Genomic DNA, 14,964 nt, shown 5'->3' with positions numbered 1-14,964 from the left:
CTGTTCTTACTTGATCTACACAGATCAGGGTCTAGAGCTGGGGCATGCCAAGTCTGTCAGCCTCCTGGGGCCCAGTGAACTGTTTATTGGTAGAAGCTAATCTAGTCATGGAAACAAGTAGTCACAGGCCACCAAGAAGGGCAGCCTCGGAAAGAGCCTCTTGGGGAGGCTCTGCTACAAATAACAAGCTCATCCAGGCACTGGGCTGTACCCTGGGCAACTGTGTGCCAGGCTGAAGCAGCAGAGCTATACAAGACAGGGGCAGTTGGCCAGGGTCAGGGATAACTCCTGTAAGGAGAACTATGTGTGGGTATGTGTAGCACAAGTGTGTTTGCAAGCACTTTATTAAGTTCGTGTGTGTCTGTGTGTGTCTGTGTATGAAGCACAAATGTGTTTGTAAGAACGATGTTTCTGGTGCTTTTGGCTGGCAGAATGAATATCAGATTTTGGCTAATTCAACTTTTTATCACTTCCTAGTATAACCTCCTGGGACTAGCACCAACAAGCTATGTGACTCTGGGTAAACTAACATCTCTGATTATGAATTTCCTCTTTTGTAAAACAAGAGAACTGTGATTAGTACTTACACCTCACAGGAGAGTTGAGAGAATTAAATACCAAAAGCAAATAATATGGTGCCTGGCATGCAATACCTCTTGTACAAACAGCAGCTATTATTATTATTAACAAAATAATCCCAAAATGCTAACCCTAAACCCCCAACTGGTGAAATCTGCCGACAGCAGGCCAAAGCCTTTCCAAACGGCTAGTCAGAGCCACTGACACAGGAGGGCTTACAGCTGGCGTAGCAGTAAAGCACCTGCCTGCCAGGGCAGAAGACAAAGAAGACACAGGTTCGATCCCTGGGTTGGGAAGATCCCCTGGAGAAGGAAATAGCAACTCTCTTTAGTAGTCTTGCCAGGATAATCGCATGGACAGGGGAGCCTGGCAAGCTGTAGTTCACAGGGTCACAAAGAGTCTGGCACAACTTAGTGACTAAACAACACCAACACTGACACAGGAGAGCTGACAATCCCCATGATCAGCTCCACCAGGTCGTCTGCTGCAGAGCTGCTCCCAGGTCCTCCGGGCAGGATGTTTTTTCAGAATATTAAATTAGAAAATAAAAGACAGTTTACCTGACCCTGAAGTAACTATAAACTGCTGTAACCCCAGATAAACTTCCAAATTGTCCTGAAGAACTGGGAACTGAAAACAAAGAAACAAAAGATTAAAAAAAACATAAATGCAAATTTTAACAGCATTTCAACATTGAAAGAAGTATCTGTAGTGGGAGGAGCAGGGTAAAAAACTTTTCTCTGGGAGCCTTTACACGCAGCTAAGAAGAGGTGGCACCCCTCAGCACCTCTCAGCCCCGAGAAGTCTTCTACAATTAAAACCACCAGTTAATATCTGGAATAAGAAAGAAAATAATGCACTAGTTCCATACTTTTCTAAACAAAGCACTATGATTATTATGACAATTATGTCCTTAAAAGAGGATATCAAGACCCCAAATGATCTATACTTTCTAGAGCTCTGAGACAGGACCCACCTCCCTTCAAGTCCAAGGAAAACCCTGCCCTTGAAAAAAAGTGCAGTTATGCCTTATTAAAGTGCATGATAGAGTGAAGAGACAGCCAAATTATTTGGAGTCAGTTTGCCCTACTCATTTAGCAGACAGGACCTTCATAATCAGAGCTCTACCTTTTCCTCCTAAAGCTGCTAACTCACCACTAAGATAAAAGTAAGACATTAATATGACAGGTCCCCAAGAAATGCAGACGGCAAAATAAAATGGCACTCTCCATAAGAGAACACAAGACACAGCTGGGCGGTGCAACACAAACCTGACCCCAGTAAATTATCCTGCCTTTAGAGGAGAAATGGACTTAACCAAATTCCTTTAAATAACAAGCATCACTTAGTGAATGAAATCAGTCCTTATGACTAAGAATTCTGTGTTCACATAAACATAGACAGAGAGTGCTGAGCAAATAATCTGCCAAGGGTTTTACAAAGGCTAACTTTCCAACAGTATAATTTTTATAAATAAATCTTCCACTTGGCTTGGCCACTTGTAAGCCACTGGTGAAAGCATGAAGGCATCAGTAAAATTTATATTACACCCAAGAGTTTAGGAGAGGAAAACAGAGCTTCCAAAAGCTGATTTTACTTATTTTTTTTTTATAAATTTATTTACTTTAGTTGGAGGCTAATTACTTTACAAAGCTGATTTTAAAATACCAGGAGGAAATGTTAAACACATTAAATTCGAGGGTCAGTTATCGTAATTATTATTCTCTGTTTAAAATACATACATTTTATAAGACTGGTGAGCACAAAAGCCTCACTACTCATGCTATATGCAGGGAAATAATTAGGCTCTTCGTTCCCCTCCAAATGGTGAGTTACCAGTGTTGAGAAGGCGTGTGTGGGAAGGAGCTCCATCACTTTGGCCACTACCTCCAAGCTCTGGCGTAAGTACCGCTGCCACTCTGTCTGCTGCTGTGGGGCAAACACAGAAGGATAAGCTCTTCCCAGAACGGCAGAGGCTCATCAGCTTTCCTGCCAGCCTGCCCTCCACCTCAAGCCCACTCTCAGACATAAGTATGTAAAGAAATAGTAAACCAGGTTATTTGGTACTTTAAAAAGGCCAAGCTAAAAAAAAAAAAATTTTGATCCAATGAATTAATGTCATAAGAAGCTGGTTCCTCAAAAAATAAACAATTCACACAGAATGACCTACTTTTCTCCCTGTCATAGGAATAAGAGATTTTAAAAAGTGACTGGTGAAATAAATACTCAAGTCCCCTTTCCGTCATCCCAGCTATGGGAATCTGTCATTCATTACCTTCTGAGACAGCCTGTTCCTGAGCTTATATAACCGGCCACACCAGGGCTACACAAAGTATGGTCGATGAACAGGCAGCATCGGCATCTCCGGGGTGGGGGGTTGTCAGAAATGCAAATACTGTGCCATGCTCTCCCCCGACCCCCCCCACACCCTCTTCCTGAATCAAAGTCTGCTTAACAAGCTGTCTCACAGTCACTCTTATTCAGGCTAAACTATGAGATGCACTGGCTTATATCAAACAGGTAACAGGAAGTGAAGCTAAAGTCTATCAAGTGCTACCAAGCACCTACTGTCCACCAGGCACGCGGCCACTATGTCCATGTGTGCTGCCCTAAGTAACTGTCAACACAGGTCGGTCCAGACATATCCTTCCCCTCCTGGGAGATGTGGAAATTAAACCTCAGAGAATAGTCAGTGACCAGACTGCTACCTTCTTCGTACTCAAGGCTGCACAGAGTCAAATCTAGGCCATCTGGTTCCAAGCACAAGGCTGTTTCTAACCCAGATATGGCTACCCTCAAGGTCTTAACCACAGCACAGTGGTTGCTATTCTGAGAGCCATAACAGTGACTTGAAAAATTTTAAATGCCTGGTGGTTAAGAAAAAGGAACACTGGAATTGTATCCTTAAGACATTTTTCTTACCAATGTGGGGCACGCCAGTGTCAATAAACTTAAGGTTGATTTTAAGAGATATAAGTTTATATTAATAAAATATAGTCAAAAGAGATGTCCTTTCATTCTAGCCTTATCATTTAAGTATCTCTAACTATCTCTACCAGTATCCAGCTAGCTTATATTTGTTGCCCAGAGTGTGGATGCAAGGCAGGGAAAAATAGGTGGGATGCCGAGTTCTTACTAAACCCCTTTTCACTGTACGTATGGTTTCCTTACTTACATCTCTAGTCCATATAGGTAAATGCCTATAAAACTTTTTTACAGTTTATAAACCCAAATCGACCAGCAGAATACAAATTTCAAGTGTGTAACTCAAACTGTAAGACTGCTCTGGCTTAAAGACAGTCTCCAGAGCAAAGAGCTATGGGTTCCAAGTCTCCATTTCCATGCATACCACAGCATGACAAGGATTAAGGCCAACGAGGGTGTGCTGCTTACATCGTCGTCCAGAGTCTCATCATCCAACTCCTCCAGCTGGGCCTGGTTATATCTGAACTGGATTCGATTCAACACCTCCGTCAGCAAGAGGACTAGGGCATCTTCGTACCTATGAGGCAGGGAGAAATGCAACATCAGGTGAAAGCAGGCTTTTAGCCTAGGATTTCAAAAAGGCCCCCTGCATTCTGAAGGGAATGGTGTCTACGCTGGATTACCACACACAAGAAGCATCTAAACAACTTAGTTTATGGTTTGCCAAGTGTTTGTGACAGTGAGACAGTAGCAGGGGTGTGACTTATTCAACTGTTTCCAGGCATATTCTTGTATAATATCCTTTGTCTCTGGTAGAAATTTTTGTCTTAAAAGTCTATTCTGTCTAATCTTAGTATAGCTCAGTGGGTAAAGAATCTACCCACAATGCAGGAGACACAGAACATGGGTTCAATCCCTGAGTAGGGAGGATCACCTGGAAGAAGCAATGGCAACCCACTCCAGTATTCTTGCCTGAAAAATCCCACAGACAGAGGAGCCTGGTGGACTATACCCCAAAGGGTCACAAAGAGTTGGAGGCGAATGAGTGACTAAGAATACCCCCACACACAGTGTAGTTACCCTAGCTTTATTTTGGTTATTGTTGGCATGGAATATCTTTTCCTATATTTTTACTTTAAACCTATTTGTGCCTTTAAAAATTCAAGTCTGGTAAACAACATGTAGTCAGATCATGTTTTTTTAGTCCATTCTGCCAATCTTTGCTTTTTAACTAGAGAAGTTAAGCCTTTACATTTAAAGTAATTACCAATAAGGAAGGACTTACTTCTGCCATTTTGCTATTTGCTTTCTCTATGTTTTATCTTTTATTCCTCACTTCCACTAAGACTGCCTCCTTTTGTGTTAAATAGATATTTTTGATTTTAATTCCCTTGCCATTTCTTTTACCATATATTTTAAAGTTTTTTTCCTCAGTGGTTGCCCTGAGGATTATAAGTACTATATATAAATATCAATTAACTCAATGATTTGATTTGGGGGGTGGGGGGGTGCTGCACCACATGGCTTGTGGGATCTCAGTTCCCTGAGCGGGAATTAAACTCAGGCCATGGTAGTGAAAGCTCAGAATCCTAAGTACCAGACCACCTGGGAACCCAATGATTCAATCCTGTCAACAACTGTGAGAGGTAGGTGGTATTACTGATACTTTTCTGATGAGGAAATTATAGTTAACAGAAGTTAAACCAACTGCCCAAGGTCACAAAGCTAACTGGTTTGAACACAGGGCTCCCTAACTCAACACCTCATGTTCTTCTCTCTACACATAAACCACCAACAGGCTTTGAGCCTGCTCCACCCATTCCCCAAAACCTCAATTTTAGTCAACTTTTAAGAACACTTAAAGCCTAAAAGAAGACATGGAAAAAGTCTAGGGAAATCCTGACCCTTTGATCTGTCTAAAAATAATTTCTCAAAGAAACATTTGGAGCCTGAGGCTTGGATACTTTCCACATGTGAGAAGAATCTAACTCAGCACCAAAGTTATATGTAATAGTTGCTAGCACAAGAGCCAACAAACCACTAATTTTCAAGAACAAATCATGTGGCCTAAACGTCTGCCTTAAGCATTTCCTGAAATGTTTCTACGGGAAGTTCAAGGCTGGACCCACTCACAGAGCAAAGCACCCACCCTGGTGGTTCAGCTCCCAGCGCCAGTACTCTCTCCACACTCTGTGATGCTGGGACTGAGACTGCACACAGCATATTTCATCTCTGCTTGCTGGACTCTATCAAACACTGGAGCAAAACTGAAAGGCAAAGGGACCCCATTCTTCCTGTGGGCTTGCTGTCCTGGCAGTGTCACACCAACAATGGTCCCCAGGCAGTAACAGCAGTAATAATAGGTTTCAGCTTCCAGCTTCCACACTCCCCAAGCCAGCCCCATCACACCCTCTGAGGTGCCAACAAGAGCCAGGTCACAACCTCTCCTCAAAGGAATAAGTCCCAGTTCCCTGGGGCCCCTCTTCTGAGCTGTTGCAACTGGGTGATTCCCTCCCCTCAGAAATCTGACCTCTAGCTGCACGGAGGCCATCTCTCTGATAGTCAATGACCCCGACACCTTTCCGTTGTACCCCTCGCCCTAGGGATGAAACTGCTTCTTGAAGTTATCATCTGTTGTCTCAGTGTTCCCTTTTTGCTTTCCACTCCTCTAAAACTTGTTTAAGCAATTTCCTACATTGAATTCTTGAAATAAATAAGTGTAATTTCTGTTTTCCTGACAGGACTCTAACTTATCAATCACCTAATCTTATATGGGTGAGCGCCAGGACAACAAGACAACCAAAGCCAAAAGGTATCCAACACCAAGACCAAGTACAGTTCATTCAGTCTAAGAGTTACAACCCCTGCACTGAGACTGTAGATATGGTCTAAAGACTACTTAAAAATCCTCCTGAAATGTCACATTTCAGAGCTCTGTGGGCACAGGAGCTCATTTCTTCATCAGAGACAGAGACACCGCCCCGCCTCAACCCCTCAGAGAGTCCCTCATTATCTGCAAATAACTTAACAAGCTAGACAAGATAAGTAATTAAGCATGATAGCCCAGAGGAGAAAGCTGGCAGAGAAAAATCACTAATAAAATAGGCAACATCTGTGGGAAAAGTTGCAAACAATCAAAATCCCACTTCAGTAGACTTGAGAGAAAGGCTAAGTTCAAACACTTAAGCCTAGAGCTTATATCTGTCGTTTGCCTACCCAACACCCTTCTTCCCCAGTAAGAGAACACGAGGCCCTGATGCCAAATGAAAGACTACATTTCCCAGTCTTCCTCTGCAGACAGGAGTGGTCAAGAAAATATTAAAAGAAGTTATTTGGTGGGGCCTCTGGAAAAGCTGCTTTTGTCCAACCTCTCCCCTTTACTCCTGCTGCCTGAATCACGGGTGTGATGTCTACAGATTCAGCACCCATTTTTGACCATACAGTGACTGTGGAGATGGAAGTCATGCCTAAGGCTGGTAGAACAAACACATACAGGGCTCTAAAGTAGTTGACATACAAAAAATGAGGAGACACTGAACACTTGTCAAGGGAAAGACAATCAGCAAACTGTCACAGATGACACAGATGCTGGAATTATCACGGAGAAGGCAATGGCACCCCACTCCAGTACTCTTGCCTGGAAAATCCCATGGACGGAGGAGCCTAGTAGGCTGCAGTCTATGGGGTCGCTAGGGGTCGGACACGACTGAGCGGCTTCACTTACACTTTTCACTTTCATGCATTGGAGAAGGAAATGGCAGCCCACTCCAGTATTCTTGCCTGGAGAATCCCAGGGACGGGGGAGCCCGGTGGGCTGCCGTCTATGGGGTCGCACAGAGTCGGACACGACTGAAGCGACTTAGCATTATAAGCATCCTCCATGAGAGTCTTCAGCTGGAGGACGTTTTGGACTGAACTGTGTCCACTCAAAATTCGTATGTTGAAGCCCCCAACTCTCAGTATGACTGTATTTGGGGATAAAGCCTATGAAAGGTAATAAAAGTCAAGTGAGATCGTAAGGGTGGGGCAGGCCTTAATTACATGAAGAGAAAGAGACATGAGGGAGTGGAGTGTGCTTACGCTCCCCCTCCTCCCCATGCAAGCACAGAAGAGAGGCTGTGTGAGGTCGTGGAGGGAAGGCAGCGTCTGCAAGCCAGGAAGAGAGCCCGCACCAGAAAGCAAATCTGCCAGCACCCTCATCTATGACTTCCATTCTCTAGACACAAGAGAAAATTAATTTCTATTGTTTAAGCCACCCCGGTCAGTGGTATTTCATTACGGCAACCGGAGCTGGCTAATCTAAAAGGTAAACGATAATCAGAAAGAAACCTGGGGGCTTCCCTGGTAGTCCAGTGGCTAAGAACCTGCCTGCCCCAAGGCACCGCAACTACTGAGCCCACATGCCATAACTAATGAAGCCCGAAAGCTCCCGAGCCCAGGCTCTGTGACAAGAGAAGCCGCGGCAAGGAGACGCTCAGGCACCACAACTAGAGAGTAGCCCCTGCTTGCCGCAACTAGAGAAAAGCCCTCGCAGCAACAAAGACCCAACACAGACAAAACTAAAGAAATAAAGTTATTTTTTTTTAAGAGGTTTTTCTAAAAAAAGAACCTGCCTGCAAATGCAGAGGACACGGGTTCAATCCCTGGTCTGAGAAGATCCCACATGCCATGGAGCAACCAAGCCTACGAGCCACAACTCCTGAGCCCACGAGCCATGACTACTGAACTCTGCGTGCTCTGGTGCCTTTGCTCTGCAACAAGAGAAGCCACTGCAACGAAGGGCAGCGCCCAATCACCACAACTAGAGAAAGCAACGAAGACCCAGCGCAGCAATTAATTAATTTTAAACCAGAAGGAAACGTGGAACTTCAGAATGAAGGGAAAGCAAGAGAACTGGCAGATCTCGGGGTAAATACAACAACTGTTTCTCTGTTGATTCTCTTAAGGTCTTTAAAATATGAATGCTGGATGAAAGCAAAAACAGAACACTGTCTGATGGGATTTTCACTGTTCAAAGATGTAAAATACACGGCAACCTCAATACAAGAAGAGAGAGCAAAAAAGTGGTGAGGCTTCTGGATCACACTTGACGTGGTAATATGTTAACTCGAAAGGTTAAATATATATGCATTTTAATATACAGAGCAACCACTTAAAAAACTCATTAAGTATAGTCAAACACTCAGTAGATACACTGAAAGGGAAAACTAAATTTGTGTGAAATTAACAGTTGTTGTTGTTTAGCTGCTCAGTCATGTCTGACTTTTTGCAACCCCATGGACTGTAATACACCAAGCTCCTCTGTCCATGGGATTTCCCAGGCAAAAATACTGGAGTGGGTTGCCATTTCCTTCTCTAGAAACTAACAACAGAGTCTCAAAATAAACGAAGCAAAAACTGATAGAACTGAAAGGAGACATAGACAAATCCACAATTTTACTTGGGAGAATTCACCCCTCTCTCAGTAACTGATAGAACAAACTGAAAAAAGACAACATGTAGAACACTATCAACTAACCTGATCTGACATAAAGAACACTCCACCCAACAACAGCAGAATACACACTCTTTCAAGCACAATGAATAAGCCCCAAGAAGAGTAGGTCATAAAACAAATCCTGACAAATTGAAAAGAACTGAAATCACACAAAATATGTTTGCAGATCATAAGAAACTAGAAAACAACAGCAAGACACAGGGAAAATTCTCAAATATTTAGAAATTAAACACCAAAGAGGAAATCTCAAGGGAAATTACAAAATAAACTGAATAAAAAGGAAACTAAAACATATTAGAATTTGATAGATAAAGCTAAAGCAGTGCTCAGAGGGAAACTTAGAGCATTAAATGCTTAAATATACAATGGAAATAAACCTACAGATCTGTGTGGCTCAAACCACAAATGTGATTTCAAAAGCACCCCAACTTCTTCTGAGAGTTAAATAAAATGTTATGTTAAGGCAACTACACAGCAGGTGCTTAGTCAATGTATGATGAATCAACATGCAGGCAATAAATCAACAAACCTCCAAGTCAGATAACTACAAAGCACCGAGCACAATCCTGGATAGCTTTTTCAACTCAGTGAAATAACTAAGACCCCATTCACTTGCTCTCTGGGGCAGTTAACAGCATGAATTTCGTGTAGCAAGAGCTAGAAAACTACTGGAGCCCTGACATAAACCTAGTTAATATCTTTTACTAACTGTATCAAAATGCTGTGTGTCACAATGGCAATTCCTCTTTACTAAGCAGAATAACCCACTCACAAGAAAAGGGCAGCAAGTTTTCTCACGCCTACCCACATTTGTTTACAGTCCAATCTAATGTCACCCGGAATCCCTGGCAGGTCTGTGGCCAGCACTTGACAGTACTGTCATGACAAAGGGGTTCACAGGACATGACTCGGTCACTTTAGGTTGCTTAACACACTTCAAGTTTCCTCATCCTCCTGTAAAAATAAGTTTCTACCCAGAGAAGGAAGTTAGAGAGAGACATAGGATGAGAACTAATACTTATTTACTGAACATCTACTATCAGCCAAGGTACTTTACACACACTGGTTCATTTAATTTGCTCAACAACTTGTAAAGTAGGCACAACCATTCCCAAAGTACAAAGGGGAAAAGGAGACTGAAATTCAGGTCTTCCGACACCACTGATTCAAAATGGCAAACCCAGACAGTGAATCCCATTAGCAATTAGTTCAGCTGGGTGCATTATAGAACATTTATCTGTTAACACCGGGACTCAAGTCCTCCAAGTCCCCACCAGCTCTGAACAAGAAATTCTTGAGCATCCTCACTGAGCAAGGAACATGCGGAGCTCCAATTTCCAAACCCCTAGGACCAAAAATAAATCTATGTACATTTGTGCTTCTAAATTTGTAGCCTACAAAGCCTACCACTTTGTTCTCAGGAATGATGCAAAACCTAAAAACCACAAGAGACAGGAACTGAATGCTGTCTCTATGACTTAACCACACCTACGTCTCCCATTTAAGACACCAAGAAAACATCTGACTACTTCCTGCAAGACCAGTTGCTTCTGAAATTCTGGTTCAAGTCACAAAAGCCCCCTGACTTCTTTCAGATATATTTTTATCAGTTGAAAAACATCTGATTGCATTGACAAGCTCTTCACTAAAAGTCAACGCAGTGATTATCTGCAGCCAGTGCTCTTTATGAGCTGCTTCATATATTGGGATCTCCAAAATAACCTAGAGCCGTGGTGGCCAAACTTTCAAAACTTTCACTTCAGATTTTTTGAGTATGCACTTCTATAACTATGCTCCATAAGATGTGACAAGAAAAACAGAGTTCAACTATTTTCTTTGAGTACGCAGTAGACTACCTTGTACATCCTTCTTTGTAGTCTGCTACCTTTGACCACTAGGGAGTGTCGGACTGAAAAGCTGTTCCCCCAGACGATGGTTACCATTTAATGGCATAAACCACAGACGAGCTTTGAACATTTGGGTTGTTTTTTAAAAGTATGAAAGTGTTATATGTGTATTTTTTTTTAAGTCATGAAATATCAGAAAGCCTTATTTAGGATAATAATCAAATGATCAATGAGAAAAATCCCTGGTGTTTAAAGTGGTCAGCCAGGACCGCTGACAACTATGACGACAGACTCCTGGGCAGGCAGGCAGGTCAACATCTGCAAGTGGACTGAGGAGTCTCTGTTGTCCAGGGGTCCTGTCACTGACCTCCACAGTCATCACCTCAGCCAAACGACAGCAACATCTTCTCTGACTTATTACTGTGTGGTCATTACTGAGACCATCCCTTGAGTGCCTAACATGTGATCGATACTATGCCAGGTATTTTATATACACAATTTCCTTAAATCCTAGCCATTCTGCAAGAGAGGTATTAGTATGCTCATTTTGCAAGAGGAAATGTGATTACCATATGACTTGACCAAAAGTAACACTGCTACCATGAAGCAGAAAAGGAATTTAAACTGCACCACCGCTCCTTCTATTGGTGCAATAATCAGCACAAGTATTTATATTCTCAGTGGAACAATACCGTATTCTCCTCACCTAAAGCACATTCGTATTGTGCTTTCAAAAGCATTTTCGTGCTGATCATTTCCTCAGCTTATTCTTCCAAAAAGTCTGAGCGATATGAAAGACCATCTAACCACTTAAATATAGCAAAATCAGGCACAGTCCCAGAAGCAAAGGATGTGACTGCTCAGCATACAAGAAAGAGAATCTGGTGGAAGCGCCTTTGCTTTGAAGAATCTCATTCAACAACACAATTACTCACAGTTGGCAAGTTCACCAAAAACAGGATCTACTGTTGTGTAAGAAGGTTTCCGATACACAAATATACTACCCAGAACCACATGTGACTTGACACCACAACAAGCTGGAAGCTATTTTGTAATCATAAAAATAGTTTGGGGAATGAAAGTGCAGATGCTTAAACTTGGAATGCAAATACCGTTTACAATTTTAAAAACTCTTCAAACCTCAGCAATGGAAAGGTTTTAAGAGGTTCAGTCCAACTCTCCCTAGATGGGAGTTCTCCTCACCACCTCCATTTGGCACTCTCTAGAAGAGGGGTGTTCACTATCTCCACCATCCACCACTGATACTATTTACTGAGCATTTGTAATGTGCTGAGCACTCTAGATATATTAGCTTCATATAGTTAGATATATAAGGATCACAGTGTACAGGAAACATACTTTCTGCCTGCAAACAAGAAAAATGGGCTTGAAAAACGTGGGAAAAAAACATTTCCCCATTTTCTGTTTCTAAACTATAAGAAGACATACAAAACGAATTATCTCTGGATTGTGGGATTATAGAAAACTTATCTTCTTTATATTTTTCTATCTTTACTAGTTTTTAAAATAAATACTTTTTTCCCTGACAAGTATTCATTATTTAGGAAATTTTCAAGCACATACAAAAGAAGTGAGGATATAATGAACTCCAAGTTCCTATCAACTAAGTTCAACATGAATTGTCAACACATGGTCAACCCACCTCCCCCACTAGCCCCAGGGAATTATTTTAAAGCAAATCTCAGGTGTTGTATCATTTCATCCAATAAATACTTCAACTTATATCTCTAAAGTAAGGGTCATGGGGGAGAAGGGGCCACAAAAGCATTATCATACCTAAAAATACATATTACTTTTTTAATCAGAAAAATGTTTTTTAAAAATGAGGTATCTAAGGGGAAGAGAAGAGAATGCTCAATGGCATTACTACCTAAACAGCTAATGTGACTCAGTTTCACTAAAGCAGTCTGACTGCGTGGCAGACTCTTTAGGCCACAAGAGAAACTGACCAAAATGTCTATTTCTAGTTATCAATGTTTCTGTGGTTTACCTGTTGAGAACTGCTTCCTTGTCTCCCAGACGGCTTTTAATTTTACTTGTCAGATAGTCCAAAAAGAGCGTCCAGATATCCAAACAAGAGAAGTAACCTTCATGAGTAGGCTATGGTGCAAAAGAAATCCAGACAATGAAATTACTTAATGCAGCTACTCCTTAGAAACACACCCACCAGTGTTTGCTTCCACCAGAACGCTACAACCATAAGCCTAGGTTCCCTCGACTTCTTGGTAATAACCACAATTGGTGTCTTTTATTTGGTCTTCACGATTGGGCCCTGCTGAACTAACAAGACAAGGGTACCATGGAACATATCATTAAGGAGCTATTATGCAGAACAAACCAATTTACAAAATAAGCCGAGAGAACACCTATCTTGAACTCTGAGACTGTGATGTGGAGAGTTATCACTGATCCTCCATTTCAAATTTGCTTCAGAGAAAAAGAAACTGAGATCCAGAGATACGTTCAACGTCAGGGATAGGAGCAGGTCTCTTTACTCCCCCAGCCAATGCTCTTTCCACTATGTACTATTACAAAACCAAAACTAAGTTTCAGTGGCTTCTAAGTGACAAATTTACCCATCTGAACCTTAGGAAAGGAACACTTGCAGTCTTCCTACATGACAGATAAAGTGAGCTCGTTAAGTCTGACCCACAGGCTCTGGCTCATCTGCAGAGTAGATGTGTCCAACAGGCTAACAGCAACCTCTCGCCACAAGTTCTGATAAGGACAAAGTGAGAAGAGAACAAGTCTTCGTAGGGTCCTAGCAACTGGACCACTGCACTTTCTCAGGAGTTTTGCAAAATCCAGGCACTCTTTTCTCCAGTATCTAGTCCTCCTCACACATATTCAGTTTCATCTGTGGCAAATCTGCCCCACAACCCCTTATGTATCCCCTCAAATTCTTGCTACCTATAAGAACTCTTTGGTTTTACTTGTGATTACTTCATTCAACTACATCATTGGTAGCAGGATTAGATATGGCAAGAAATTATACCACTATCTTCTTAGATCAGCTTCCTTTCATTTCTGATCCAAGAAAATCCAGACGTTTACATGGGCAGGTATGGCATTTGTCCAAGAGGTAACTTATGACGATGGTGGTGGTGTACAGTGAGAGTTCTATACCCAGGCTGAGTCTAAGACAGAAAAGCTATAAACTTAAAAAATGTGGCAGGGACTTCCCTGGTGGTCAGTGTTTAAGAATCCACCTTCTAATGCAGGGGACTTGGATTTGATCCCTGGTCAGGGAACTAAGCAGAGAAGGCAATGGCAACCCATTCCAGTATTCTTGCCTGGCAAATCCCATGGACGGAGGAGCCTGGTAGGCTGCAGTCCATGTGGTCGCTAAGGTTTGGACACGACTGAAACAACTTAGCAGCAGCAGCAGCAGCAGCAGCAGCAGCAGGGAACTAAGATCCCAGATACTGTGGGGTAACTAAGCCCGGGGACTCTGGAGCCCGTGCAACACAACTAGAGAAGCCCATGTGCCGCAATGGAGAGCCTATGCACCACAACTAAGACGCAACACAGCCAAATATGTAAACTTTTGTTTTTTAAAGTGGCAGACTCCACTCATAACCCACAGGGCAGCCCTGGAACTAGACTGCTAACAGCTCAATCAGGACCACTGGCAGGGCCATCCTCAGAGCACAAAATAAATCAGAAGAATAAGCCAGGAAAAAAAAACACAATAAGCCATGTGGAAATAATATGGGTAGCCAGTGGACAGGCATTCGACTGGCAGCCAGGAGATGTAGTCTTGTCCTGGCTGTAGTGTGCTGTGCTTCCTGCCAGGAGCTTACCTAATCGCCCTTCCTTGATTTGAAAAGCAATACCTACCAGCTCCCTCAACAAAAAACATAACTGATCAGACGCATGTGGCTTTTGAGAAAAGCCAACAGCTAATGGCTATGTCAAAGTGCTTCACAAGTACACACGTCTTTCTCATGCCTTTGAATTGAGGATTTACTATGTGGCTTCAGGCTGGAAGAAAAGTTGGGCAGGGACACCCTCTTCAGGACCTGAAACACCATGGTTCACATCCATATCTACAGGACCCACTGTGAGGCCTCCTGTGCTGCCCACCATCTGGCC

At 42.5% G+C, this 14,964-nt stretch overlaps 1 protein-coding gene across 3 annotated transcripts in view; it reads right to left on the bottom strand.

Moving 5' to 3' along the window:
* Positions 1 to 14,964, bottom strand: part of XPO6 (exportin 6) — a 110,688-nt gene that overhangs the window by 32,560 nt on the left and 63,164 nt on the right. For 2 of the 3 annotated variants that reach the window (XM_081553370.1, XM_081553371.1), the window contains exons 9-12: positions 12,860 to 12,969; positions 3,973 to 4,081; positions 2,416 to 2,508; positions 1,140 to 1,209 (exon numbers count right to left, since the gene is read on the bottom strand). In XM_081553370.1, coding sequence (XP_081409496.1) covers positions 1,140 to 1,209; positions 2,416 to 2,508; positions 3,973 to 4,081; positions 12,860 to 12,969 — 382 coding nt within the window. The remainder of the gene's footprint in view (positions 1 to 1,139; positions 1,210 to 2,415; positions 2,509 to 3,972; positions 4,082 to 12,859; positions 12,970 to 14,964) is intronic. The other variant, XM_081553372.1, reaches the window with a different exon arrangement.

This window comes from Giraffa tippelskirchi, chromosome 13 (assembly GCF_054371585.1).
Source record: "Giraffa tippelskirchi isolate mGirTip1 chromosome 13, T2T-mGirTip1v1.2.pri, whole genome shotgun sequence".
NCBI lineage: Eukaryota > Metazoa > Chordata > Mammalia > Artiodactyla > Giraffidae > Giraffa > Giraffa tippelskirchi.
Note: the sequence above shows the minus strand (reverse complement) of the source record. Positions and strands in the feature narration are given on the sequence as shown.